The 26446-nt window shown below is 48.7% G+C and overlaps 1 protein-coding gene and 1 pseudogene across 1 annotated transcript; both read left to right on the top strand.

The window, feature by feature from the left end:
• The first annotated feature begins 819 nt into the window (after positions 1–819).
• On the top strand, positions 820–3245 carry LOC123412878 (L-type lectin-domain containing receptor kinase IX.1-like). The gene has a single exon (XM_045105839.1). The coding sequence runs from the start codon at positions 1048–1050 to the stop codon at positions 3142–3144; it is 2097 nt and encodes a 698-aa protein (XP_044961774.1). The 5' UTR covers positions 820–1047; the 3' UTR covers positions 3145–3245.
• Positions 3246–9697: 6452 nt separating this feature from the next.
• On the top strand, positions 9698–11945 carry LOC123412879 (annotated as a pseudogene).
• Positions 11946–26446: the final 14501 nt, after the last annotated feature.

Here is a 26446-nt window from a genome sequence, read left to right as displayed (position 1 = left end):
ATGTGGCGAGGAGCTGGCGAACTGTGAGACTTCAGTTTGAGAATGTTGGATTAAAATTTTGATTGAGCATGGGGATCAGAGAAAAGCTCCCGCCTCCTTGTTCATGCTTATGTCTCGGGAGATTTTAGAAGAATGTAAAGCAAATGTTTTTCGTAACACCGACGCTACGACGATGATGCTCGGCCCATCTTTGCGCTATTGCCGGTGCCACCCACTTGAGTTGTATAATTCCGGAGAGTAGTTCTTTGCATCCCACTTTGCCGTCATTTGTGACCGCCGCATGCATCTTCCAATGCATCCTTCTTTTCTAAAAAGAAACTTCGCCGTCATTTGTTTTAAATCATCACTCTCAGTCAATGAAGAGAAAAGCCGGTCTCAACCCTCTAGTCAGCGAACCGCGCGCTGACGTCGACTTAACGTTTCTCCGGATCTCCGCGCAGCCGCCGGCGAGAAACACCGCCCAGAGCCCCCGGCGAGAATGCAGTACGGCGCTCCGCTAGAAGCGGTCTGACCACTGTCGTCTTCTCGGCCCCACCGGCAGACGAGGTCAGAAACTCCGGCGAGGTGGCCTCCCGGCCACGCCAACCCTCCTGGTCTCGTACGTCAACGGCCGGGAGAAATCCAGTGAAGTCATTTTCGCTGCAAGCTGTAGGTTTGTGTGGACGACCGTTAAGCTCCGGGCGCCGGCGACTTCGTCCTGTACCTGTACGTGTCCCCATAATTTGGAGAGCTCAGCCGGAGGAGCCGTACGTGTGCCGCATCCTCCACCTCCAATAGGAAACTTCAACTACAACGACACCAGTATATACCATTGTCTAGCTCTCTCGTTTCTCCCTGCTTCGTCGTGGCGACCAGTTCAGGCTTGACGCCGACAAGTAATTCCCTGGCGTTCATCGGTTCAAGCTACGGAGAAGAGCATCCCTGGCCACACGCGCGCGCGCCACTTCGGTCGTCCGGTCGCCGGTTTGAAATGCCGACGAGCTATACAATGATCTGCACTTCATACTCAAGGTTCCTCCTTCCCAAGCACCGTAGCAAGGCTAGGCCATGGGCTCCCGCCGTCATCCGACCTCCACACCAGTAGTCCTGGTGCTGCTGCTGCTACACCTCTACTATGCCCCGCGCTGGGCCTTCTCGCTCAGCTTCAGCCTCAACTTCTCCGGCCCCGGCGCCGGCTCGTCGGTCGACTTGGACGGTGACGCATCCATCAGGCCGCCAAGGCTCGAGTTGACAAGGAACCTCCTGAGCAGCGTCGGCCGGGCATCGTACGCGCAAAAGGTGCCGCTATGGAACGGCGCCACCGGCGAGATGGCTAGCTTCACCACCAACTTCTCCTTCCAGATCACTCCGCTGAAGCCCGTCTCCGGCGAAGGGATGGCCTTCTTCCTCGGCCACTTCCCGTCGGAGATCCCGCCCCAGAGCGCCGGCGGCAGCCTCGGCCTCCTCCCGGCCCTCATCAACGGGACGGGACCCACGCGGATCGTCGCCGTCGAGTTCGACACTCTCGACAACTTGTACTACGGCGGCGTCGGCCCGAACCATGTCGCCATCGACGTCAACTCCATGATCTCCACGGCGTCCACGCCCACCACGAGCACGCCGGGCAAGAACCTCACGTCGCCCTATGTTATGCAGGCCTACGTGAGGTACCACAATGTGTCCAAGATGTTGGCCGTTGATCTCCTCATCGACGATGCCTTGTACCAGGTCAGCACAACCGTCGATCTGAGCAAAGAGCTACCGGAGGAGGTCGCTGTGGGCTTCTCCGCGGCGACCGCAGACTCCTCCCAGCTTCACCGGATACTCTCATGGTCATTCAGTTCCACTCTACCTCCTCTTCCGATCAGGAACAACAACAAGAAGAAGTTAGTAATGATCCTATCATCTGTACTAGTCCCATTCCTTTCTTTGCTGGTATGTGTGGCCGTGGTGTTATGCCGGCGGCACAAGAAAATGAAGGCAAATAATGAGGACAACCAAGAACGGTACGCCCACAGAGCTGACCTCGAGAGAGGTGTGGCTGCCGGCGGCCCCAGACGGTACACGTTCAACGAGCTGGTTGCCGCAACAAAACACTTCGCGGAAGAGGAGAAGCTCGGCCGAGGCGGCTTCGGAAGCGTTTACCGGGGTCACCTCACGCTCTCATCGGCAGCCGCCGGCCGTCGTGCGGTGGCGGTAAAGATGCTGTCGACGGAATCATCGGCGCAAGGGAGGAAGGAGTTCGAGGCCGAGGTGAGGATCATCAGCAGACTGAAGCATCGCAACCTTGTGCAGCTCCTGGGCTGGTGCGACAGCCGCAAGGGGCTCCTCCTCGTCTACGAGCTCGTCTCGGAGGGCAGCCTAGACAGGCATCTCTACAGCAAGGGCAGATGTCTGACATGGCCACAGAGGTACAAGATCATCCTCGGCTTGGGATCGGCGCTGCACTACCTCCATGGAGAGTGGGAGCAATGCATCGTGCATGGCGACATCAAACCCAGCAACATCATGCTCGACTCGTCGCTCAACACCAAGCTCGGGGATTTCGGGCTGGCCCGGCTCGCCGACCACGGCACGGGGTTGATGCAGACTACCAAGGCCGTGCTCGGCACCGTCGGGTACATCGACCCGGAGTTCGTCAACACGCGGCGGCCGTGCACCGAGTCGGACGTGTACAGCTTCGGCGTCGTCCTCCTCGAGATCGTCGCCGGCCGGCGGCCGGTGATGGAGACCGCGGGGAAATCCTTCACGCTGGTGAGGTGGGTGTGGAGCCTGTACGGGAGGAACGCGATCATCGACGCGGCGGACGAGCGGCTGAGGGGCGACGAGGCCGACGAGCGGTGGATGGGGCGGGCGCTCGTCGTCGGGCTCTGGTGCGCGCACCCGGACAGGAGCGAGCGGCCGTCCATCGCGCAGGCCATGCACGTCCTGCAGTCCGACGAGGTCAGGCTGCCGGCGCTGCAGCTGCACATGTACAGGGCAACGCCGGACCCCGCAACGTACGCCGGCCCGTACGAGGCTTTCTCCATTGACTGCTCCACCTCCAGCTCCGGCTGTGTTCGCTCTTCTTTGGTCAACACCGGTGACACCACTCATTCTTCCGACTCGTCCTCGACTGCGTTGCTACGGAACTCCAAGGATCTACTCCCGATTTGTAAAGCTTGATTAAATTTTCTAGTTACATCCACCATGCATTGACAGCAACGATTATTTTGTGGGGAAAGTTGCGTCTAAACCTCAGAGCACCCAACCCCTTTATCTAACCATTTATTTATGAGAGTTGCTATACGTACGATAGAAATCCATACAACTTTGGTACGATCAGACTGGTTTGGTGGTGTGGGCCCAAACCTTTTGAAACGTGCATGTGTCTTGTCGTACTTAAATCGTAAAAAAAATCATCGTACGCAAGGTAGTTTAGTTTATTTTGTACCTCGCCATTTGTGCATAAACATTTCTCCTTATTTTGGTCCCAAATGAAAGAACATTTTGACAATCTTTGTGGCCCGGGGAAACATCAGAGAAGTACAATGTGTGAAAGAAAAATCAGAATTTTAGGTGCAATGTAAATAATACCTTGCTGTCATTTACTTGTTTTTATTTTATTTTCTATTTACAATTATCTACAATTATCTATACACCTCACTTGCTTGCAAATGACGAGACCAAGGGGATTGACAACCCTCTTGTCCGTGTTGGTTGTTCTTTTGTGTGCAGTCGCTGAAGACGGTTGTGGTTGATATTTCTATCGATTCGATAAACCTTGGTTTCATAACTGAGGAAAATACTTACCCACATTGTGGTGTGATAATCTGTTCCTCTTCATCACAAGTATGAGGTGCCAGAACGGAACCCCGGATGGGGTCGTCGTGGAACAGAGACTTGCGGTAGCGTAACAAATGTTTCGTGGATATCTGTAGGGGTTCTGGAATATTTGGAAAATTTGTAGGTCAGTGAACGAGACAAGAGGGGCCATAGTAAGGCGACAAGGCATCAGGACCCGCCCTCCCTCCGGTCTGCACCCTGTTGCTTTGTGGGCTCCTTATTTGGCTTCAGGTCTTCTCCCGAAGCTTCCAGATCTTCTTTTGGTACAGAAATAATCATAAAAAAGTTTCATGGCAATTAGACTTCGTTTGGTACTGAAAACCTGAAAAACAAAAAACTTGCAGAAAACAACAACTCACACTCGGCACTGGATTAATAGGTTAATGCTGAAAAATAATATAAATTTGTGCATTATGACCCAAAAAGTATGTTAGGATGATAATATAACAGCATGCAACAATAAAAAATTATAGGTACGTTGAAGACATGTTACTATATATTTTTCTATCAATCGCCAAACAATAATTTGTTTACCCACCGTATGCTTACATTCATGAGAGATGACACCAAGAAAAAACTATGCCCCCGAGTCTATTCACTTATAAGTTTACAAACTATGCCCCCTCCAATGGTGATGTGTGAGTGGTCTATCACAGACCTAAGGGCCCGTAGTTAGTACCTACATGACTCTCTATCTCTTATGTTCTTCAATGCAAAGATCGTTGTGAGTCCCTTGTCGATCTATCTTATGCAATCCTCTTTGCGGTGCGTTTGTTGGGATCTAACGAATTATGGATTCATGTTCAAATTATTCATGAAAAGTATTTGAGTCATCTCTATATTTTTATATGCATGATTATGATAGCTTCGTATTTCTCTTCGATATATCGGTTTGGTTTGTCGAACTAGATTGATTTATCTTCAGCAGGAGGGGTGCGTTGTGATAAGTTGAATCTTGCGGTGCTCAATCCGAGTGACAGAAGTGGACATGACACATGTTGTATTGCTTCCATTAAGGATAAAACGATGGAGTTTATTCGTATTAGTTGAGTTTACTTTGTCTACATCATGTCACTTTGCTCCAAGCATTGCGTTGTTTTTATTTAATATTCTAGATGCATGTTGGATACAGTCGATGAGTGAAATAATACTAGTAGATGCATGCATGAGTCGGTCTACTTATTTATGGACGTGATGCTATGCGTGGTCATTGTAGTGAATAAATAGTACATAATTATGCTTTTTTTATCAATTGTCCAAGAATAATTTGTTTACTCGCCGTATACTTTTTCGAGAGAGAAGCGTCTAGCTAAAACTATAGCCCCCCGGTTCTTCACAAATCATATTACAAAAACACTAAAAGATATTGTTGCTTTTCTACTACTGTTATCTTATTTTATATTTATATTTTCTATCTATCACTGCTTATCGCTTGCAATTAACGAGTTGAAGGGATTGATCATCCTTCTATCCGCGTTGGACGCAAGTGTTTGTTATATTGTTGTGTATGTGTTGAAGACGGATGCTTGCGTGGTCGATGAGTGGAACTTTATCGGTTTGGTTCAATAATGTTGGTTTTTACTGAGAATTTTTTTTATCTTTACTGTGTTGCATCTTTTTTTTAAGAAAATCCGAACGCAGTTTTGCCGTTCCAAACAGATAAAGTTCGGACTAGACGGACGTTGGTATATCTATTACTACTAATAAACAATCGAACATTTTTTTTCTAAACACACCCGTCTAATGTACACACAATAACACAAAGCAATTACAACCTCATGATCAGATCCATTCGTTCAAATCTAATCGTTAACATAACAACTAACCTCACCGAAAGTATGTTTAGCAATTAGCCGAGGCAGACGAAAACTCTGCCTCTGCACCCACGCTCGTGCCCTTCTTCCACCCACGTCAGTACTAACCCCATGCATCACGCTTCATCCAGTCATTCCCTTTCCCCCACCTCCCATTCCTCTCTCCCCATGGAGGGCCGCCGTTGCGTCGCCCATCTCACCCGCAGACACGGCTCGCTGCCCTCCACTGGTTGCCACCACTCGCATCTCACCTTGGTCACCGCCGGCCTTCCCATGCCTCAGCCCCCAACGCCCGACGCCATACACTCGCCCTTCACCAGATCGACATCGACCGTCTCCACTGGATCGACGCCGGCCGACCAGATCGAGAGACAGAGATCGAGACGAGATAGAGAAGGGGATCGAAGGAAAAGAAGGGGGCGACTTCCTTTCTCCTCCACCTCCTCCTCGCTACAGACACGGACCACAAGGAGATCGAAGGCTTCAGGAGGGATCGCGAGAACTACAGATGGAGAGAAGCGAGGAGGAGGTGTCCGGATGCTGGGTCAGCTCGCTGTTGCTGGGTCCCGCTTCTTCTCTTCCACACAGCGCAGGCGCTACAGCCCAAACTAGAAGACGACCAAGAGAAGACACCATCGGCGCACGAGACTTGCGGCGCCCACCAACCTCGCCACGCCGGAACCCTAGCCCGCCGGCCGCCCATGGTTATGGCCGGAGGGAGGCACCGGTAGAGGGAGACGAGAGGAGGAGGAGGAGGAGAGAGGAACCCGCGCGGTGTAGATTAGGACTTCGGAGGAGTGGGCGAGATGTCTGTGCGGATCAAGGCGGTGGTGGGCAGGTTCGCTGCAGGAGGCGCTGGACGCGGACCTCCAGGACCGCATCATGAAGGAGCGGGAGATGCAGAGCTACATCCAGGAGCGTGAGCGCGAGGTCGTAGAGAGGGAGGCCGCATGGAAGGCCGAGCTCTCCCTCCGCGAGGTAGCAATCCAGCCCCCCTACTCTCCGTCTCCTTTCCTGCCATTCCGATTCATCTCCGTGCATATTCCCTGGTGGCTGGTGCTGAATCAATTGGTGGTGGTGTCGACGGCACGATGCCTTGGGAAGTTGGGAGTAGTTCAGATATCGGTTGCTGAATGCTGGTGCATTTCAGATTTATTAGTGATATCGTATATAGTGGGTCGATCTCCAGAAGGAATTCTGAAGTTTGAGTGACGTAGTTGGATTTGGTACAAGGTGTTTGTTATGTTAGGTGTTGATTGGTCGGTAATCGCTTGGGGAGCAAATTACCCATCTAATGTTATTGTGAACATCTTTGAGGCCTGAGGTTTAGGCGCACTGTCTATGGTAGTCAGTGACTCGATATAAACTAGCCAGCTTCTTGCACAGGCATGAAGATTGGTGGTGATATACGTACATCAGTGATGTAAGTGGGACTACTACTGCTCCTATCATAGTTCTCCATTCTAAGTAATGGAAGGGGTGATGTCTACTGGTTACAGTATTCAGTGATTAGATATGATCTAGCCAGATTCTTGCACATGAGGTCAGAGGTTCAGCCGCTCTGGTTACAGTGTTCACTGATTAGGTATGAGCTAGCCAGGTTTGTTGAATATGGATGAAAATTGGTGCTATGATTTCCATAATATACATTAGTGATGTGAGTGGGACTACTCCTGCACGTGTGGTACTGGATGGGATTCGGATGGGGTGCGGTGGGGGCATTTTCTCATGTAGGTGAACACTCTGATCTCTTTTTATTGGACCAGGCATGGCGGATTCTGCTCTTGCAATCGAGTTTCTTCTACCCTCCATTTGCTTTAGCTGGATCAGCGTGGTTCTAACTTTGTATACACTTTTGGATTTGTGAGAAAAACAAGATGGTGGTTCGATTACGCCCCAGATTGTACACCCCCCACACACACCAACTCGATGAGGTGGGCCGTGGCGAATTCAGTGGGTGAGTATTCTTTCCAATGTACGCGTGTGATCCTCTGTTAGCTGATTAAGATTCAAGGGCCACTACATTCTTGAACATTAGAGCCACAGTTAACTGGTCTAGATTAAACCTAAGAATAAAATTTTACTTTTGATTCCGTGTGACACTTCAGCTGTATTGTTAATAGCCTGCACATTCATTCTGAATTATTAAGTTTTATTTCCGAGGGCATTTCTCCGTTAGAACAATAAACTGGTTTTGTCTGCTATGATAAACACTAATTGCTACTTTCACATGGTGACTATGTGCACGAAGATGAACCCGGTGAAGTCAGGGTGGAAGAAGGGCATGAATGACACATTCCTAAAAGGAATGATCTGGTTTTTCCGGTATATAATTATGTATTTTAAAAAGTTACTCGGGTGTAGCAGCATTTGCTCTGTAGCAGCATTTTCCTTTTAACTTCTCCTTGTTCTTCCGAGTTAACGCAATAGATGGCATGGACACATCAAAAAGGAACTAACAATACTTCGAATACCATGGTGGGTAGCAAAAAAGTTATATTGTGAGCCATCTTCAGCCAGGAGCCATTACATTGTTGCAGACGTCCTACTTGGTCAGGCCGGCGTCGGCCGAGCAGGATAAACCTCCTGTCCAAGCCAGTGGCATCAGGAAGGCGGACGATTGTAGTGGTGTGGAGGTGCGATCTATCATGCATCTCACTCTGTTTGTGGTCAATTTTTTTGCTCCATGATTTCAAAACAAGCTTGAAGAGCTGAAGATACTGGCGTGAAAACGAGATGAGAACGGGCTGAGATGAGATTAAGAAACTAATGCTGCTGTTGCAAGCTTTCTTTTTTATATATACGGTATCCACATATCTACTGATGGACAATTGACCACTGTAATTATATACTAATGCTGTTGCTGCAACCTTTCTTTTTTATTTATTATCTTTCATAATTTTCATTGTGACAACCTCTTAATATTTTCACCCATCTCTTCATAGGTACTACTAACTTGGAGGTCTTTATTATGTAGTCCATTTTCTTCATGCTTGAATTTGTCCATATTTCTCTTTTATTTTCACCATTGAGAAGTTAAGATGTTGGTTTAGACGATATTCTGATCTTGGTTAGTAAGAGTAGGATATTCTGATGTAGTTGATTGTTTCTAGGCTAGAGTTCATTGGAAAATATATATTGGAAGTACCATCTATGATGCTAGACGATGATAATGGTTTATTCTGTTTGACGCGAGATGAGCTAATCCGGGTGCTTGGTCTACAAGGTTAAGATGGTAGATGATGAAAATGATTCTTTTGAACATAAAAGTACACCAGAGATTCTCTCCTGATAATTGGAACACCACATTACCAAATGTTTTGGTCAGCTTGGTTTCGATTTTTTAGTGATATTACTGTCTGTACTTTTCTCTCCATGATGATTAGCGCTGGTTTACGAGTACGGCGGCTCGATCATTGTCTGTTCATAGTCATTCAGGCATATTTTTGAAAAGAAAAAGAATCATGTGAAGCCTAAACATGACATGGTTACGAAGGTGTAATGTTCAACCATTAGTCCGTGGCTGCAATGCGGTGTTTCCCTTGGTGTTCATACCAGGTGCTTACAGATTAGCCAAACTAAAAATAAATGACACACTATATATCTATACTATATACTATCTATTGTGTATGTAAAATCAAAAGTATCATTTAACTGAATCATAAGATGTGTCTTATAGAGACGTGCGTGCACGTGCAAGGCTACTAGTATGGAGTAGACAGTTGGATTGGCCTTAAAAGGCCAGAATATGAGTTCCCGAAGGTTCATGCCCTGTCCTTCTCGCGCATACTCTGCTCTAGATTACCTGACCAGTTCCACGCTCGCCAAAGGATCGTGAACCAGGAGCCGTTGGGAAGCTAGCTAGCGCGTTTCCCCAGTCACCGTGATGCGACTGGATGGATGCATTCATCGCTGCTTGGTGGCCGCAGTTTGAAGGCACTGAGTGATTTTCTTTGCCATGACGTGCGACATTCCTCGCCGTCAGAAAAACCAGTGCCGTCCAAACGAGTGGCTGATGGCTCTCGTCAAGATATGAGGATAAGGATAGGACAGCGTATTGCTAGTAGATGGCAGCGTGCATCTCGGTCAGTCGGCCGACTGGAATCATTTGCCATTTTTATCCTCCTCAAGCTTCCTCTTTCCCAAACACCAAACACCAAAACACACACCAAGAATCGATGGGCTCTCACCCTCGTCCTAGTCCTACAACTCTAGTCCTGGTGTTGCTATGCCTCTGCCATGCGCCGCCGTACTGGGCCTTCTCCCTCTCCTTCAACCTCAACTTCTCCGACCCCAGCGCCGGTTCATCCATCAACCTCGCCGGCGATGCATACATCAGTCCGTCAAGGCTGGAGCTGACACAAAGTAATCAGAACGACAGCATCGGCCGGGCGTCCTACAGGTACAAAATACCCCTATGGAACAGCGCCACCGGCGAGATGGCTAGCTTCACCACCAACTTCTCCTTCCTAATCACCTACACTGAGATGTACGGCTCTGGGATAGCCTTCTTCCTCGGCCATTTCCCTTCGGTGATCCCGCCCAACAGCACCGGACGCAGCCTAGGCCTCCTCCCGGACTTCACCAACGGGACGGGCCATAGCCGGATCGTGGCCGTCGAGTTTGACACTAAGCAAAGCGAGAGATTTGGCGACATCAACGGTAACCATGTTGGCATCGACGTCAACTCTCTCAACTCCACGGCGTCCACGGCCACGACGACCACGCCGGACAAGAACCTCACGTCCTTCATTGTTATGGAAGCCACTGTGACGTACCGCAATGACTCCAAGATGTTGGCCGTTGATCTCCTCATCGACGATGCCTTGTACCAGGTCAATGCAACCGTTGATCTGCGCATGTATTTACCGGAGGAGGTCTCTGTAGGCTTCTCCTCGGCGACAACTGCTACTTCCGGCGTGCTGAACCAGATACTGTCATGGTCATTCAATTCCAGTTTACCTGACCTTTCAACCAGCAACAAACACAAAAAGTTAGTGACAATCCTACTATCCGTACTAGTTCCTTTGCTTTTTATGTTGGCATGTGCTTCTGTGGTATTTGTATGGTGGCGACGGAAGAGAAGAAGATCAAATGAGGACAGCCAAGAACAGTATGTGGACAGAGCTGGCCTAGAGCGAGGTGTGGCTGCCGGCGGCCCCAGACGGTACACCTTCAACGAGCTGGTCGCAGCGACGAGCAATTTTGCAGAGGAGAAGAAGCTCGGGCGAGGCGGCTTCGGGGGCGTTTACCAGGGGCACCTCACGCTCAAACTCGCGGCCGACCGTCGTGCAGTGGCGGTAAAGATGTTGTCAGCAGAATCATCGGCACAAGGCAGGAGGGAGTTCGAGGCCGAGGTGAGGATCATCAGCAGACTGAAGCATCGCACCTTGTGCAGCTGCTGGGCTGGTGCGACAGCCGCAAGGGGCTCCTGCTCGTCTACGAGCTCGTCGCAGAGGGCAGCCTAGACAGGCACCTCTACAACAAGGATAGATGTCTGACATGGCCACAGAGGTACAAGATAATCCTCGGCTTGGGGTCCGCGCTGCGCTACCTTCACGGAGAGTGGGAGCAGTGCATCGTGCACGGGGACATCAAGCCAGGCAATATCATGCTCGACTCGTCGTTCAGCACCAAGCTCGGGGACTTCGGGTTGGCTCGGCTCGTTGATCACGGCATCGGGTTAATGCAGACGACCAAGGCCGTGCTTGGCACCGCTGGCTACATTGACCCGGAGTTCGTCAACACGCGTCGGCCCAGCATCGAGTCCGACGTGTACAGCTTCGGCATCGTCCTCCTTGAGATCGTCTCGGGCCGGCCGCCGGTTACTGAAACCGTGGGGAGAAGCTTCTCGCTGCTCAAATGGGTGTGGAACCTGTACGGCAGGGACGAGATCCTTGAGGCGGCGGACCCGAGGCTGTGGGGTGTCGAAAACGACGAGTGGTGGATGGAGCGGGTGCTCGTTGTTGGGCTCTGGTGCGCGCTCCCGGACCGGAGCGAGCGGCCGTCGGTGGCGCAGGCCATGAACGTCCTGCAGTCAGAGGAGGCGAGGCTGCCGGAATTACCGCCGAGCATGTATAGGGCCGTACAGCCGGAGCCGGATCCTGCTGGATCGACCGACCGGAACGGGAATTCCTCCATCGACAGCCCCGGTTTTGTTCGCTCTTCTTCGGGCAACACCGGCGACAAAATTCATTCCCCGGAGTCGTCCACTGCGTCGGTTCGGCGTTCCAGGTTTCCAACTGTATAGCTAATGGATGAATCAAGATTTGTATGGTTTCATCAAGTTTCTTGTTGGGCGTGTCTACTACACATCTACATGTGATATATAGTTATTATCTCTCCCTATTATATATATATATATATATATATATATATATATATATATATATATATATATATTATCTTATCTTATCTTACATCTTACATACTAATAAAGCAAATAGTGCTTCTTCCGTACGTCATTCAAATTGCCTTTAAGAGCATCTCCAACAGCCGCGCTTCGCGCCGCGTCCAAAAAATTTATTTGCCGCACGCGCTTCGGCTCGTTTGGCGCGTCGCGTAGCGCTGGCTCCAGCAGCAGCACTAAAATTGTGACAGCCCGATGCCGACGTTTCAAAAGATTCCCTGTTCTTTCCGTTTTCGTCGTGTGGGTATTTTCATTTGTCGCATCATCATCGCATCATTCGCATCATCAGCATTGCATCGGCACCCCGTTGCAGCCAGTTTTCAAAACGTTGCATCCGTTGTTAGTTGCCGGTTAACGTTGTTGTTCGTTCCGAGCCTGACCGCACACGCACGCGCCCGCGGCACCGTCGAAACCCTGTTTTTAAAGTGTGCGTAAAACTTTCTCCGATTGAGCTGGAATTTGACGTGCGGTATTATTTATTTATAGCTAGGCCGCTTGTCGAATTTCGTCGCGATCGGAGACCGTCTGGTACCCGAACGGTCGCCCGTAGCGGCACCGTATTCGGTCTACCGTCGGACGTCTGTCGGTGTTTTAAAATTCGTTGCCGCGTCGCCCGTTTCCCTCTCGTCTCCGATAAACCACTCTACACGGCCACGTACCCATTCCCGCGTGCGGAATCGTCCGAATCCGACCGCACGGTTGGATCCGGAACGCGATTCCGGTTAACCGAGCCCCTCTTTTATCTATAAATACCCCTTCCTCCTAATTTTTAGATAGCCATCCCTAACCTACCTCGAAATCCGTGCAACCTACCCGAAACCCTAGCCTCCCACCTACCCTCTCTCTCCTCCCCCAGCCGCCGCGGGCCCGCCGAGCCCAGATCGGGCCCGGGCAGGCCCATCCGCCGCCGCCGCCTTGCCCAAGCTCCCTGCTCCGCTGCTCCTCCCGAGGTCGCCGGCACCTCCTCCCTTCGTCGTCGGTCACTGCCAGGGACTCGCCGCCGCCTGCTCGGCTCGCCGCAGCCGCCTTCCTCCGGGCGCCGGCCGGAGCTCCCCGGATGTCTGCACCGGTCCCTGCCTGCCGGTTCCCTGCCCGCGCCCTAGCGCCGCCGCGCCGCCACCGGCCTGTGTAGCCCCACCGCCGCCCTCGGATCCGGCCAGATCCGGCCATCCGCGACGCCCCTCGCGTCCCTCGCCTCGCTGGAGGTCGTCGGCCTCGCCGTCACTCAGGCGCCGCCGCCCTTGTCGTGCTCGAGCGCGAGCAGGACGACGGGAGCGGCCAGCCGTCTCACCATAGCCTCTCGTGGGCCTCCTCCAGTGCTGCGCTGGCGCGGCCCAGGTGGCGCCCGAGCCAGGCCCAGCTGGCCAGCTCCTCCCGGCCCAGCTCGGCAGCGCGCACCGCCTCCAGATTCGGCCCATGGCCGCGGGTGAGCCTTCCCCGAGCCTAACCCTCACCGCGTGCATTTTTTAATTATGTAGCGCCCCGTGTGCGGCCCATTAGATAATTAGGAATTTTTTTTCGGATTAGGAATATTCCAGAAATAACCGCATATTAAAACGTCCGTAACTTTTTTTCCGTTAGTCGGATCGAGGTGATCTTTATATCGTTTTGGTGTAGAATTTCGTGTAGAATACGATTTAGCAACTTGCATATTTATTTAACGTTGTTTGACGTATCGTATGCATGGATTTACGTGCTGTATCAATAGGAAAGTGCCCGCATTTATTTTCCGCGCGTGTTTGAATTGCTCGAATGCCATGATAGAAATGCCTATGTTTTAGGGACCATTTTTCCTTGCATTTTAGAGCGGCCACTCGTATTTTTGCGTGTAGGATTTGCCGGTAATTTATTTTCCCGCGTATAGATGTTTAACTCGCATTAATGTGTGGCATTATTTTGTGTTGCAAACCCCACATATTTTATATGTTCCCGGGGTAGAAATGTTGGGGAACGTCGCATGGGAAACAAAAATTTTCCTACGCGCACGAAGACCTATCCTGGTGATGTCCATCTACGAGAGGGGATGAATGATCTACGTACCCTTGTAGATCGAACAACAGAAGCGTTAGAGAACGCGGTTGATGTAGTGGAACGTCCTCACGTCCCTCGATCCGCCCCGCGAACAATCCCGCGATCAGTCCCACGATCTAGTACCGAACGGACGGCACCTCCGCGTTCAGCACACGTACAGCTCGACGATGATCTCGGCCTTCTTGATCCAGCAAGAGAGACGGAGAAGTAGAAGAGTTCTCCGGCAGCGTGACGGCGCTCCGGAGGTTGGTGATGATCTCGTCTCAGCAGGGCTCCGCCCGAGCTCCGCAGAAACGCGATCTAGAGGAAAAACTATGGAGGTATGTGGTCGGGCAGCCGTGAGAAAGTCGTCTCAAATCTGCCCTAAAAGCCCCATATATATAGGAGGAGGGAGGGGGACCTTGCCTTGGGGTCCAAGGGACTCCCAAGGGGTCGGCCGAGCCAAGGGGGGGAGGACTCCCACCCCAAACCGAGTTGGACTTGGTTTGGTGGGAGGAGTCCCCCTCCCTTCCCACTTCTTCCCTCTTTTTTTTTCTTTTCCTTTGATTTTCTTTCTCTTGGCGCATAGGCCCCTTTGGGGCTGTCCCACCAGCCCACTAAGGGCTGGTGTGTCTCCCCAAAGCCTATGGGCTTCCCCGGGGTGGGTTGCCCCCCCGGTGAACTCCCGGAACCCATTCGTCATTCCCGGTACATTCCCGGTAACTCCGAAAACCTTCCGGTAATCAAATGAGGTCATCCTATATATCAATCTTCGTTTCCGGACCATTCCGGAAACCCTCGTGACGTCCGTGATCTCATCCGGGACTCCGAACAACATTCGGTAACCAACCATATAACTCAAATACGCATAAAACAACGTCGAACCTTAAGTGTGCAGACCCTGCGGGTTCGAGAACTATGTAGACATGACCCGAGAGACTCCTCGGTCAATATCCAATAGCGGGACCTGGATGCCCATATTGGATCCTACATATTCTACGAAGATCTTATCGTTTGAACCTCAGTGCCAAGGATTCGTATAATCCCGTATGTCATTCCCTTTGTCCTTCGGTATGTTACTTGCCCGAGATTCGATCGTCAGTATCCGTATACCTATTTCAATCTCGTTTACCGGCAAGTCTCTTTACTCGTTCCGTAATACAAGATCCCGCAACTTACACTAAGTTACATTGCTTGCAAGGCTGGTGTGTTACCGAGTGGGCCCCGAGATACCTCTCCGTCACACGGAGTGACAAATACCAGTCTTGATCCATACTAACCCAACTGACACCTTCGGAGATACCTGTAGAGCATTTTTATAGTCACCCAGTTACGTTGCGACGTTTGATACACACAAAGCATCCTCCGGTGTCAGTGAGTTATATGATCTCATGGTCATAGGAATAAATACTTGACACGCAGAAAACAGTAGCAACAAAATGACACGATCAACATGCTACGTCTATTAGTTTGGGTCTAGTCCATCACGTGATTCTCCCAATGACGTGATCCAGTTATCAAGCAACAACACCTTGTTCATAATCAGAAGACACTGACTATCATCGATCAACTGGCTAGCCAACTAGAGGCATGCTAGGGACGGTGTTTTGTCTATGTATCCACACATGTAAATGAGTCTTCATTCAATACAATTATAGCATGGATAATAAACTATTATCTTGATACAGGAATTATAATAATAACTATACATTTATTATTGCCTCTAGGGCATAATTCCAACAGTCTCCCACTTGCACTAGAGTCAATAATCTAGCCCTCACATCACCATGTGAATTACATTGTAATAAATCTAACACCCATACAGTTCTGGCGTCGATCATGTTTTGGCCGTGGAAGAGGTTTAGTCAGCGGGTCTGCTACATTCAGATCCGTGTGCACTTTGCATATATTTACGTCCTCCTCCTCGACGTAGTCGCGGATGAGGTTGAAGCGTCGTTTTGATGTGTCTGGTCTTCTTGTGAAACCTTGGTTCCTTCGCTAAGGCAATGGCACCAGTGTTATCACAGAACAAGGTTATTGGATCCAGTGCACTTGGCACCACTCCAAGATCCGTCATGAACTGCTTCATCCAGACACCCTCCTTAGCCGCCTCCGAGGCAGCCATGTACTCAGCTTCACATGTAGAATCTGCTACGACGCTTTGCTTGGAACTGCACCAGCTTACTGCACCCCCATTAAGAATAAATACGTATCCGGTTTGCGACTTAGAGTTGTCCGGATCTGTGTCAAAACTTGCATCGACGTAACCTTTTACGGCGAGCTCTTCGTCACCTCCATACACGAGAAACATCTCCTTAGTCCTTTTCAGGTACTTCAGGATATTCTTGACCGCCGTCCAGTGATCCACTCCTGGATTACTATGGAACCTACCTGCCATACTTATGGCCAGGCTAACATCCGGTCTAGTGCACAGCATTGCATACATGATAGAACCTATGGCTGAAGCATAGGGGACGGAGCGCATATGCTCTCTATCTTCATCAGTTGCTGGGCACTGAGTCTTACTCAATCTCGTACCTTGTAACACTGGCAAGAACCCTTTCTTGGACTGTTCCATTTTGAACCTCTTCAAAACTTTATCAAGGTATGTGCTTTGTGAAAGTCCTATCAGGCGTTTTGATCTATCCCTATAGATCTTAATGCCTAGTATGTAAGCAGCTTCTCCTAGGTCCTTCATAGAGAAACTTTTATTCAAGTAACCTTTTATGCTCTCCAGAAGCTCTACATTGTTTCCAATCAGTAATATGTCATCCACATATAATATTAGAAACGCCACAGAGCTCCCACTCACTTTCTTGTAAATACAAGATTCTCCAACCACTTGTATAAACCCAAATGCTTTGATCACCTCATCAAAGCGTTTATTCCAACTCCGAGATGCTTGCACCAGTCCATAAATGGATCGCTGGAGCTTGCACACTTTGTCAACATTTTTAGGATCGACAAAACCTTCGGGTTGCATCATATACAACTCTTCCTTAAGGAAACCGTTAAGGAACGCCGTTTTGACATCCATCTGCCAAATTTCATAATCGAAAAATGCAGCTATTGCTAACATGATTCTGACGGACTTAAGCATCGCTACGGGTGAGAAAGTCTCATCGTAGTCAACTCCTGGAACTTGTGAAAAACCCTTTGCCACAAGTCGAGCTTTATAAACGGTCACATTACCGTCAGCGTCCGTCTTCTTCTTAAAGATCCATTTGTTCTGAATAGCCTTGCGGCCCTCAGGTAGTATCTCCAAAGTCCACACTTTGTTCTCATACATGGATCCTATCTCGGATTTCATGGCTTCTAGCCATTTGTTGGAATCTGGGCCCACCATTGCTTCTTCATAATTTGCAGGTTCATTGTTGTCTAACAAAATGATTGATAATACGGGATTACCGTACCACTCTGGAGCAGCGCGTGATCTCGTCGACCTGCGTGGTTCAACAGAAACTTGAACTGGAGTTTCATGATCATCATCATTAACTTCCTCCTCAACCGGCGTCGCAACGACAGAGGTTTCCCCTTGCCCTGCGCCACCATCCAGAGGGATGAGAGGTTCGACAACCTCGTCAAGTTCTATCTTCCTCTCACTCAATTCTCTCGAGAGAAACTCCTTCTCGAGAAAAGTTCCGTTCTTAGCAACAAACACTTTGCCCTCGGATTTGAGATAGAAGGTGTACCCAACTGTCTCTTTTGGGTAACCTATGAAGACGCATTTTTCCGCTTTGGGTTCCAGCTTTTCAGGCTGAAGCTTTTTGACATAAGCATCACATCCCCAAACTTTAAGAAACGACAACTTTGGCCTTTTGCCATACCACAGTTCGTACGGTGTCGTCTCAACGGATTTCGATGGTGCCCTATTTAAAGTGAATGCAGCTGTTTCTAATGCATAACCCCAAAATGATAACGGCAAATCAGTAAGAGACATCATAGATCGCACCATCTCTAACAAAGTACGATTACGACGTTCGGACACACCATTACGCTGTGGTGTTCCAGGCGGTGTTAACTGCGAAACAATTCCACATTGTCTTAAGTGAGGACCAAACTCGAAACTCAGATATTCACCCCCACGATCAGACCGTAGGAACTTGATCTTCTTGTTACGATGATTTTCCACTTCACTCTGAAATTGCTTGAACTTTTCAAATGTTTCAGACTTGTGCTTCATCAAGTAGACATAACCATATCTACTTAAATCGTCAGTGAAGGTGAGAAAATAACGATATCCGCCGCGTGCCTCCACGCTCATTGGACCACACATATCGGTATGTATGATTTCCAACAAGTCACTTGCACGCTCCATTGTTCCGGAGAACGGAGTTTTAGTCATCTTGCCCATGAGGCATGGTTCGCACGTGTCAAGTGAATCAAAGTCAAGTGACTCCAAAAGTCCATCAGCATGGAGTTTCTTCATGCGCTTTACACCAATATGACCTAAGCGGCAGTGCCACAAAAATATGGCGCTATCATTGTTTACTCTAACTCTTTTGGTCTCAATGTTATGTATATGCGTGTTGCTATCAAGATTCAATATGAACAATCCTCTCACATTCGGTGCATGACCATAAAAGATGTTACTCATAGAAATAGAACAACCATTATTCTCAGACTTAAAAGAGTAACCGTCTCGCAATAAACAAGATCCAGATATAATGTTCATGCTCAACGCAGGCACTAAATAACAATGATTTAAGTTCATCACTAATCCCGATGGTAGCTGAAGTGACACTGTGCCGACGGCGATTGCATCAACCTTGGAACCGTTTCCTACGCGCATCGTCACTTCGTCTTTCGCCAACCTTCGTCTATTCCGCAGTTCCTGCTTCGAGTTGCAAATGTGAGCAACAGAACCGGTATCAAATACCCAGGCACTACTACGAGAGCCGGTTAAGTACACATCAATAACATGTATATCAAATATACCTGATTTCTCTCTGCCCGCCTTCTTATCTGCCAGATACTTGGGGCAATTGCGCTTCCAGTGACCCATACCCTTGCAATAGAAGCACTCTGTTTCAGGCTTAGGTCCAGCTTTGGGCTTCTTCGGCGGATTGGCAACAGGCTTGCCGCTCTTCTTCGAATTGCCCTTCTTGCCTTTGCCGTTTCTCTTGAAACTAGTGGTCTTGCTCACCATCAACACTTGATGCTCTTTACGGAGTTCAGACTCTGCGACTTTCAGCATCGCAAACAACTCGCCGGGAGACTTGTTCATCCCTTGCATGTTGTAGTTCAACACAAAGCCTTTATAGCTTGGCGGCAGTGACTGAAGGATTCTGTTAGTGATAGCTTCTTGCGGGAGTTCAATCCCCAGTTCAGCTAGACGGTTTGAGTACCCAGACATTTTGAGCACATGTTCACTGACAGACGAGTTTTCCTCCATCTTGCAAGCATAGAATTTGTCGGAGGTCTCATACCTCTCGATCCGGGCGTTCTTCTGAAAGATAAACTTCAACTCCTGGAACATCTCAAATGCTCCATGACGCTCAAAGCGACGTTGAAGTCCCGGTTCTAAGCCATACAAGACTGCACATTGAACTATTGAGTAGTCCTCCTTACGTGCTAACCAAGCGTTCTTAACATCCTGATCAGCCGTAGCGGGTGGTTCATCTCCTAGCGCAGCATTAAGGACATAATCCTTCTTTCCAGCTTGTAAGATTAGCTTAAGATTACGAGCCCAGTCTACAAAGTTGCTTCCATCATCTTTCAACTTAGCTTTCTCTAGGAACGTATTAAAATTCAGGATGACACTTGCGTGAGCCATGATCTACAACACAAATACATTCAAAGTGGACTTAGACTATGTTCAAGATAATTAGAGTTCAACTTAATCAAATTATATGCTAAACTCCCACTCAAAAAGTACATCTCTCTAGTCATTTGAGTGGTTCATGATCCACTTACACTATCCCAAGTCCGATCATCACGTGAGTTGAGTATAGTTTCAGTGGTAAGCATCCCTATGCTAATCATATCAACTATATGATTCATGATCGACCTTTCGGTCTCATGTGTTCCGAGGCCATGTCTGCACATGCTAGGCTCGTCAAGCTTAACCCGAGTGTTCCGCGTGCGCAACTGTTTTGCACCCGTTGTATGTGAACGTTGAGTCTATCACACCCGATCATCACGTGGTGTCTCGAAACGAGGAACTGTAGCAATGGTGCACAGTCGGGGAGAACACAATTTCGTCTTGAAATTTTAGTGAGAGATCACCTCATAATGCTACCGTCGTTCTAAGCAAAATAAGGTGCATAAAAGGATCAACATCACATGCAATTCATAAGTGACATGATATGGCCATCATCACGTGCTTCTTGATCTCCATCACCAAAGCACCGCACGATCTTCTTGTCACCGGCGCCACACCATGATCATCCATCAACGTGTTGCCATCGTGGTTGTCGTGCTACTCATGCTATCACTACTAAAGCTACTCATGCAAGCACATATGTTAGTATAAAGACAACCCTATGGCTCCTGCCGGTCGCCGTACCATCGACGTGCAAGTCGATATTTCTATTACAACATGATCATCTCATACATCCAATATATCACATCACATCATTGGCCATATCACATCACAATCATACCCTGCAAAAACAAGTTAGACGTCCTCTAATTTTGTTGTTGCATGTTTTACGTGGTGACCAAGGGTCTCTAGTAGGATCGCATCTTACTTACGTAAACACCACAACGGAGATATATGAGTTGCTATTTAACCTCATCCAAGGACCTCCTCGGTCAAATCCGATTCAACTAAAGTTGGAGAAACCGTCACTTGCCAGTCATCTTTGAGCAAAGGGGGTTACTCGTAACGATGAAACCAGTCTCTCGTAAGCGTACGAGTAATGTCGGTCCAAGCCGCTTCAATCCAACAATACCGCGGAATCAAGAAAAGACAAAGGAGGGCAGCAAAACGCACATCACCGCCCACAAAACCTTTTGTGTTCTACTCGAGAAGACATCTACGCATGAACCTAGCTCATGATGCCACTGTTGGGGAACGTCGCATGGGAAACAAAAATTTTCCTACGCGCACGAAGACCTATCCTGGTGATGTCCATCTACGAGAGGGGATGAGTGATCTACGTACCCTTGTAGATCGAACAGCAGAAGCGTTAGAGAACGCGGTTGATGTAGTGGAACGTCCTCACGTCCCTCGATCCGCCCCGCGAACAATCCCGCGATCAGTCCCACGATCTAGTACCGAACGGACGGCACCTCCGCGTTCAGCACACGTACAGCTCGACGATGATCTCGGCCTTCTTGATCCAGCAAGAGAGACGGAGAGGTAGAAGAGTTCTCCGGCAGCGTGACGGCGCTCCGGAGGTTGGTGATGATCTCGTCTCAGCAGGGCTCCGCCCGAGCTCCGCAGAAACGCGATCTAGAGGAAAAACTATGGAGGTATGTGGTCGGGCAGCCGTGAGAAAGTCGTCTCAAATCTGCCCTAAAAGCCCCATATATATAGGAGGAGGGAGGGGGACCTTGCCTTGGGGTCCAAGGGACTCCCAAGGGGTCGGCCGAGCCAAGGGGGGGAGGACTCCCCCCCCAAACCGAGTTGGACTTGGTTTGGTGGGAGGAGTCCCCCTCCCTTCCCACTTCTTCCCTCTTTTTTTTTTCTTTTCCTTTGATTTTCTTTCTCTTGGCGCATAGGCCCCTTTGGGGCTGTCCCACCAGCCCACTAAGGGCTGGTGTGTCTCCCCAAAGCCTATGGGCTTCCCCGGGGTGGGTTGCCCCCCCCGGTGAACTCCCGGAACCCATTCGTCATTTCCGGTACATTCCCGGTAACTCCGAAAACCTTCCGGTAATCAAATGAGGTCATCCTATATATCAATCTTCGTTTCCGGACCATTCCAGAAACCCTCATGACGTCCGTGATCTCATCCGGGACTCCGAACAACATTCGGTAACCAACCATATAACTCAAATACGCATAAAACAACGTCGAACCTTAAGTGTGCAGACCCTGCGGGTTCGAGAACTATGTAGACATGACCCGAGAGACTCCTCGGTCAATATCCAATAGCGGGACCTGGATGCCCATATTGGATCCTACATATTCTACGAAGATCTTATCGTTTGAACCTCAGTGCCAAGGATTCCTATAATCCCGTATGTCATTCCCTTTGTCCTTCGGTATGTTACTTGCCCGAGATTCGATCGTCAGTATCCGTATACCTATTTCAATCTCGTTTACCGGCAAGTCTCTTTACTCGTTCCGTAATACAAGATCCGGCAACTTACACTAAGTTACATTGCTTGCAAGGCTTGTGTGTGATGTTGTATTACCGAGTGGGCCCCGAGATACCTCTCCGTCACACGGAGTGACAAATCCCAGTCTTGATCCATACTAACCCAACTGACACCTTCAGAGATACCTGTAGAGCATTTTTATAGTCACCCAGTTACGTTGCGACGTTTGATACACACAAAGCATTCCTCCGGTGTCAGTGAGTTATATGATCTCATGGTCATAGGAATAAATACTTGACACGCAGAAAACAGTAGCAACAAAATGACACGATCAACATGCGACGTCTATTAGTTTGGGTCTAGTCCATCACATGATTCTCCCAATGACGTGATCCAGTTATCAAGCAACAACACCTTGTTCATAATCAGAAGACACTGACTATCATCGATCAACTGGCTAGCCAACTAGAGGCATCCTAGGGACGGTGTTTTGTTTATGTATCCACACATGTAAATGAGTCTTCATTCAATACAATTATAGCATGGATAATAAACTATTATCTTGATACAAGAATTATAATAATAACTATACATTTATTATTGCCTCTAGGGCATAATTCCAACAAGAAAAATCCCATGGATTTTTCTGTGCAATTAGTTTTAGTTTTTGAGTAAGTTAGTTCACGAGATATTTTGCCATCTTGCCCTCTTGTTTATTTCGTAGGATTTATTTCGTGCCTCGTTTGAATTAGTTGTCAACTAGCGAGTTCTTTTTAGATGTTTTGTCTAGCCCCTGGTATTTTTAGTTGCAATAGAAATGCATTTTTAGGTGTGTTTTGATTGCCCTTAAGTTGCTAGAAATAGTGCTGTTTTAGACGTGCTGAAATATTTCTAAGTCTGGAAACTGATATTATTTTGTTGCTGTCTTGTCTTGCTTGCATCTTGTGATCTGTAGCTCTTTTGAGGTTGGTCCAATGGAGTTAGTTGTACCCCTTGTGTTTCTCTAGCATGCTGTAAACTTTCATGCCATTTGGAGTCCTGTAGCTATAGGTTTTTCTGCTGTCAATATAGCTTCAGATCGAAAACTGCACTTTGAGGAGGTGTAATTTTCACTAAGTCTGAAATAGTGTGTGAGATGCCATTTTGTGTCTTCTTTTCCTAGTGAACCATGATGCCATGCTAGTTGTTGTTGGTTGTTTGTAGTAGTGCTTCTTGCTCTCTACCGTGCCGTGCCTTGCTTGAGCATATCGGAGTTGTGTAGCCCGTAGTTGTGGGGCGTAGAAAATGCTATGTGGCTGATTTTGGCAGATTGTAGTGATTTCTTGTTTTGCTCGTACCTTTTGAACCGTAGCTCCGATTTGATCGAGTCCTACGTGAAACTTGCTTAGAATCTTGTGTAGTGTATTTTTCCCTTGCTGGTTGTATGTTTTGAAGTGCTCGTGACCGTCGCTGCATACATTTTGCATTCATGCCATCATATCTTGCGGTGCTTTTAACTTTTGATCCGTAGCTCCGTTGGAGATGTTCTTTATGTGTAGATTGCTTGCCTTGACGCGTAGAATCACGTGAACCTATTTGTTTTGCTATTTAACAACTAATTAAATGCATTAGTTCAGATCTGGACAGAATTGTAAATTAACATGTGAGGTCGTCTCGGAGGTGCTATATGTCATTTCCGACCTCATTTAGAATGCCTATATAAGTAGTTTAATTTCCGCTTCACCTCTTGCATGTTTGACAACATTAATATTGCCGTGTAAATAACCGGGAGTGAACTAAATAATTCGTATGTGGAGTTTCGTCAATATGCAACTCGTGCATATTGAACTTCACTTAATGTGTAGTGTTTGATTGTGTGCTTTGTCATGTCGTGACTTGCATGCATTCAGTAGCTCATGCATCATATGTGTTGTGCATCGTGTGGTGAATATCGTGTGTTGATGCTTGTTTCCGGTTTCCCCGTCTCGATAGAGTTCCGCAAGCGTGTCGGATGTGAGGACTCGTTCGACTACATCGGTTCATCTGCTTCACGGAGGCATTCTTCTTCCAAGAGGGATCTCAGGCAAGATGATCATTTCCCCAGATACCATTACTATCATTGCCATGCTAGTCTTATCGCTTCTATCGATTATGTCCCGTTGCCTACCACCTGTTAAATATCAGCCTCTCAACAATGCCATGTTAACCATCAACCTGTTCAACCTAGCAAACCACTGATTGGCTATGTTACCGCTTGCTTAACCCTGTTGATAGCATTGCTAGTTGCAGGTGCAGATGCTTCCATGTGAAAGCATGGGTTCCTTGTTATATCACCATATTTAAATGCTATTTAATTTAATGCACCTATATACTTGGTAAAAGGTGGAAGGCTCGGCCTTTCTAGCCTGGTGTTTTGTTCCACCTTTGCCCCCTTAGTTTCGGCTACCGGTGTTATGTTCCATAAACGAGCCCTCCTAACACGATCGGGGTTGTTATGGGGACCCCCTTGATAATTCGTTTTAGATTAAAGCTGGTCTGGCAAGGCCCAACATTGGTACTACATTTGCCTAATCACCTAATAAACTTGCATAGGGACTTTTCGGACCCCGAGGATAATTTAATCAACCCCCGGGCCAGTGCTCCTCATGAGTGTTGGTCCAAAACAGAGCAGCTTATTAACGCTACCCGGGGCAACTCGGCGTTTGGCGTGGTAACCATCGCTCATCCGTCGTGTCCTCGGAACGAGGTACGCGACTCCTATCGGGATCGTCGACACGTCGGGCGGCCTTGCTGGATTAGTTTTACCTTTGACGAGATATCTTGTGCATCGGGATTCCGGTGATGCTTTGGGTAGTCTCAGAGTTGAGGTTTTCCACTAGGGAATCCGACGAGATCGCGAGCTTCGTGATTGAGGATTTCTATGCGGCTTGTGGTAATTTGTGATGGACTAGTTCGAGCACCCCTGCAGGGTTAAATCTTTTCGGAAAGCCGTGCCCGCGGTTATGTGGCAACGTGGAAACTTTGTTTAACACTGGTTCTAGATAACTTGAAGTTAACTTAATTAAAACATGCCAACTGTGTGCGTAACCGTGACTGTCTCTTTCATGAGTTCCTTCTCCGATCGAGGACACGGTGGGGTTATGTCTGACGTAGGTATGTGTTCAGGATCATTCATTTGATCAACAGTAGTTCACGTCCGCTATGCGTAGATCTTCCCCCTCTTATTTCTTGTACTCGTAAGTTAGCCACCAAACATATGCTTAGCCGCTGCTGCAACCTCACCACTTAACCATACCTCACCCATTAAGCTTTGCTAGTCTTGATACCTTTGGAAATGAGATTGCTGAGTCCCCTGTGGCTCACAGATTTACTACAACACCAGTTGCAGGTACAGGTAAAGGGTACTTGACGCGAGCGCGTTGATTGTTCATTTGGAGTTGCTTCTTCTTCTTTTTCGATCTAGGATGGGTTCCAGGCCGGCAGCCTGGGATAGCAAGGATGGATGTCGTTCTTCTTTTCTCGTTTGTTTTCGTCCGTAGTCGGACCCTGCTCTTACTCTTGATGATTATGTAATGTACTGATGTGACTCTGATGTAGCTTGTGGCGAGTGTAAGCCAACTCTATATATATCTCTCTTCTTTTTCAGTACATGTACTTGTAACGATATCCATTCTCGCGACACGATGAGATGCGCTTCTATCCCTGACAAGGCCCTCGTGCCAAATTGAGGATAGGATCACATCTTGGGCGTGACAAAAATGCAGCGCGCACGCAGCTCCAGCAGCGCGCGCAAAAATGAGAACATGTGAATTTGACACAACAAGTTGAGATGCATAAAAGTTCATGCCCAAAAATGAAAACATTTGAATTTGACGGTCGGCGGAGCTCCGGCGGTGGCGGCGCGAACGCTCGCCGCGCTAGGGTTTTCGGCGGCGGCGGCGGGGGGGGGGGGGGGGGGGGGGGGCTCGCGGCTGTACAGCGGGGTGAGCGGGGTGCCGGTCTGCGCGTCCATGGTGGCAGGGGCGCTGGCGCCGGCGCGCGCGGTGCGAAGGAGGAAGAAAGAGAGAAAGTTCACGCGCGCGCTCGAGTCTGTCGCGCGCGGAAGTGTGCCCTCCAAATTTCCAGCGCGGGATGAGGCTATGGACAGCGCGCCCAACTTGTTTTAGCGCGCACGCGGTTTTTGCGCGCCCGCTGGAGCAACCCGCCGCGCCGCGCGCGCGCT

Source organism: Hordeum vulgare, chromosome 7H (assembly GCF_904849725.1).
Source record: "Hordeum vulgare subsp. vulgare chromosome 7H, MorexV3_pseudomolecules_assembly, whole genome shotgun sequence".
In the NCBI taxonomy this organism is placed as follows: domain Eukaryota; kingdom Viridiplantae; phylum Streptophyta; class Magnoliopsida; order Poales; family Poaceae; genus Hordeum; species Hordeum vulgare.
The sequence above is the reverse complement of the archived record's forward strand: the minus strand, read 5'-3'. Positions and strand labels throughout refer to the sequence as shown.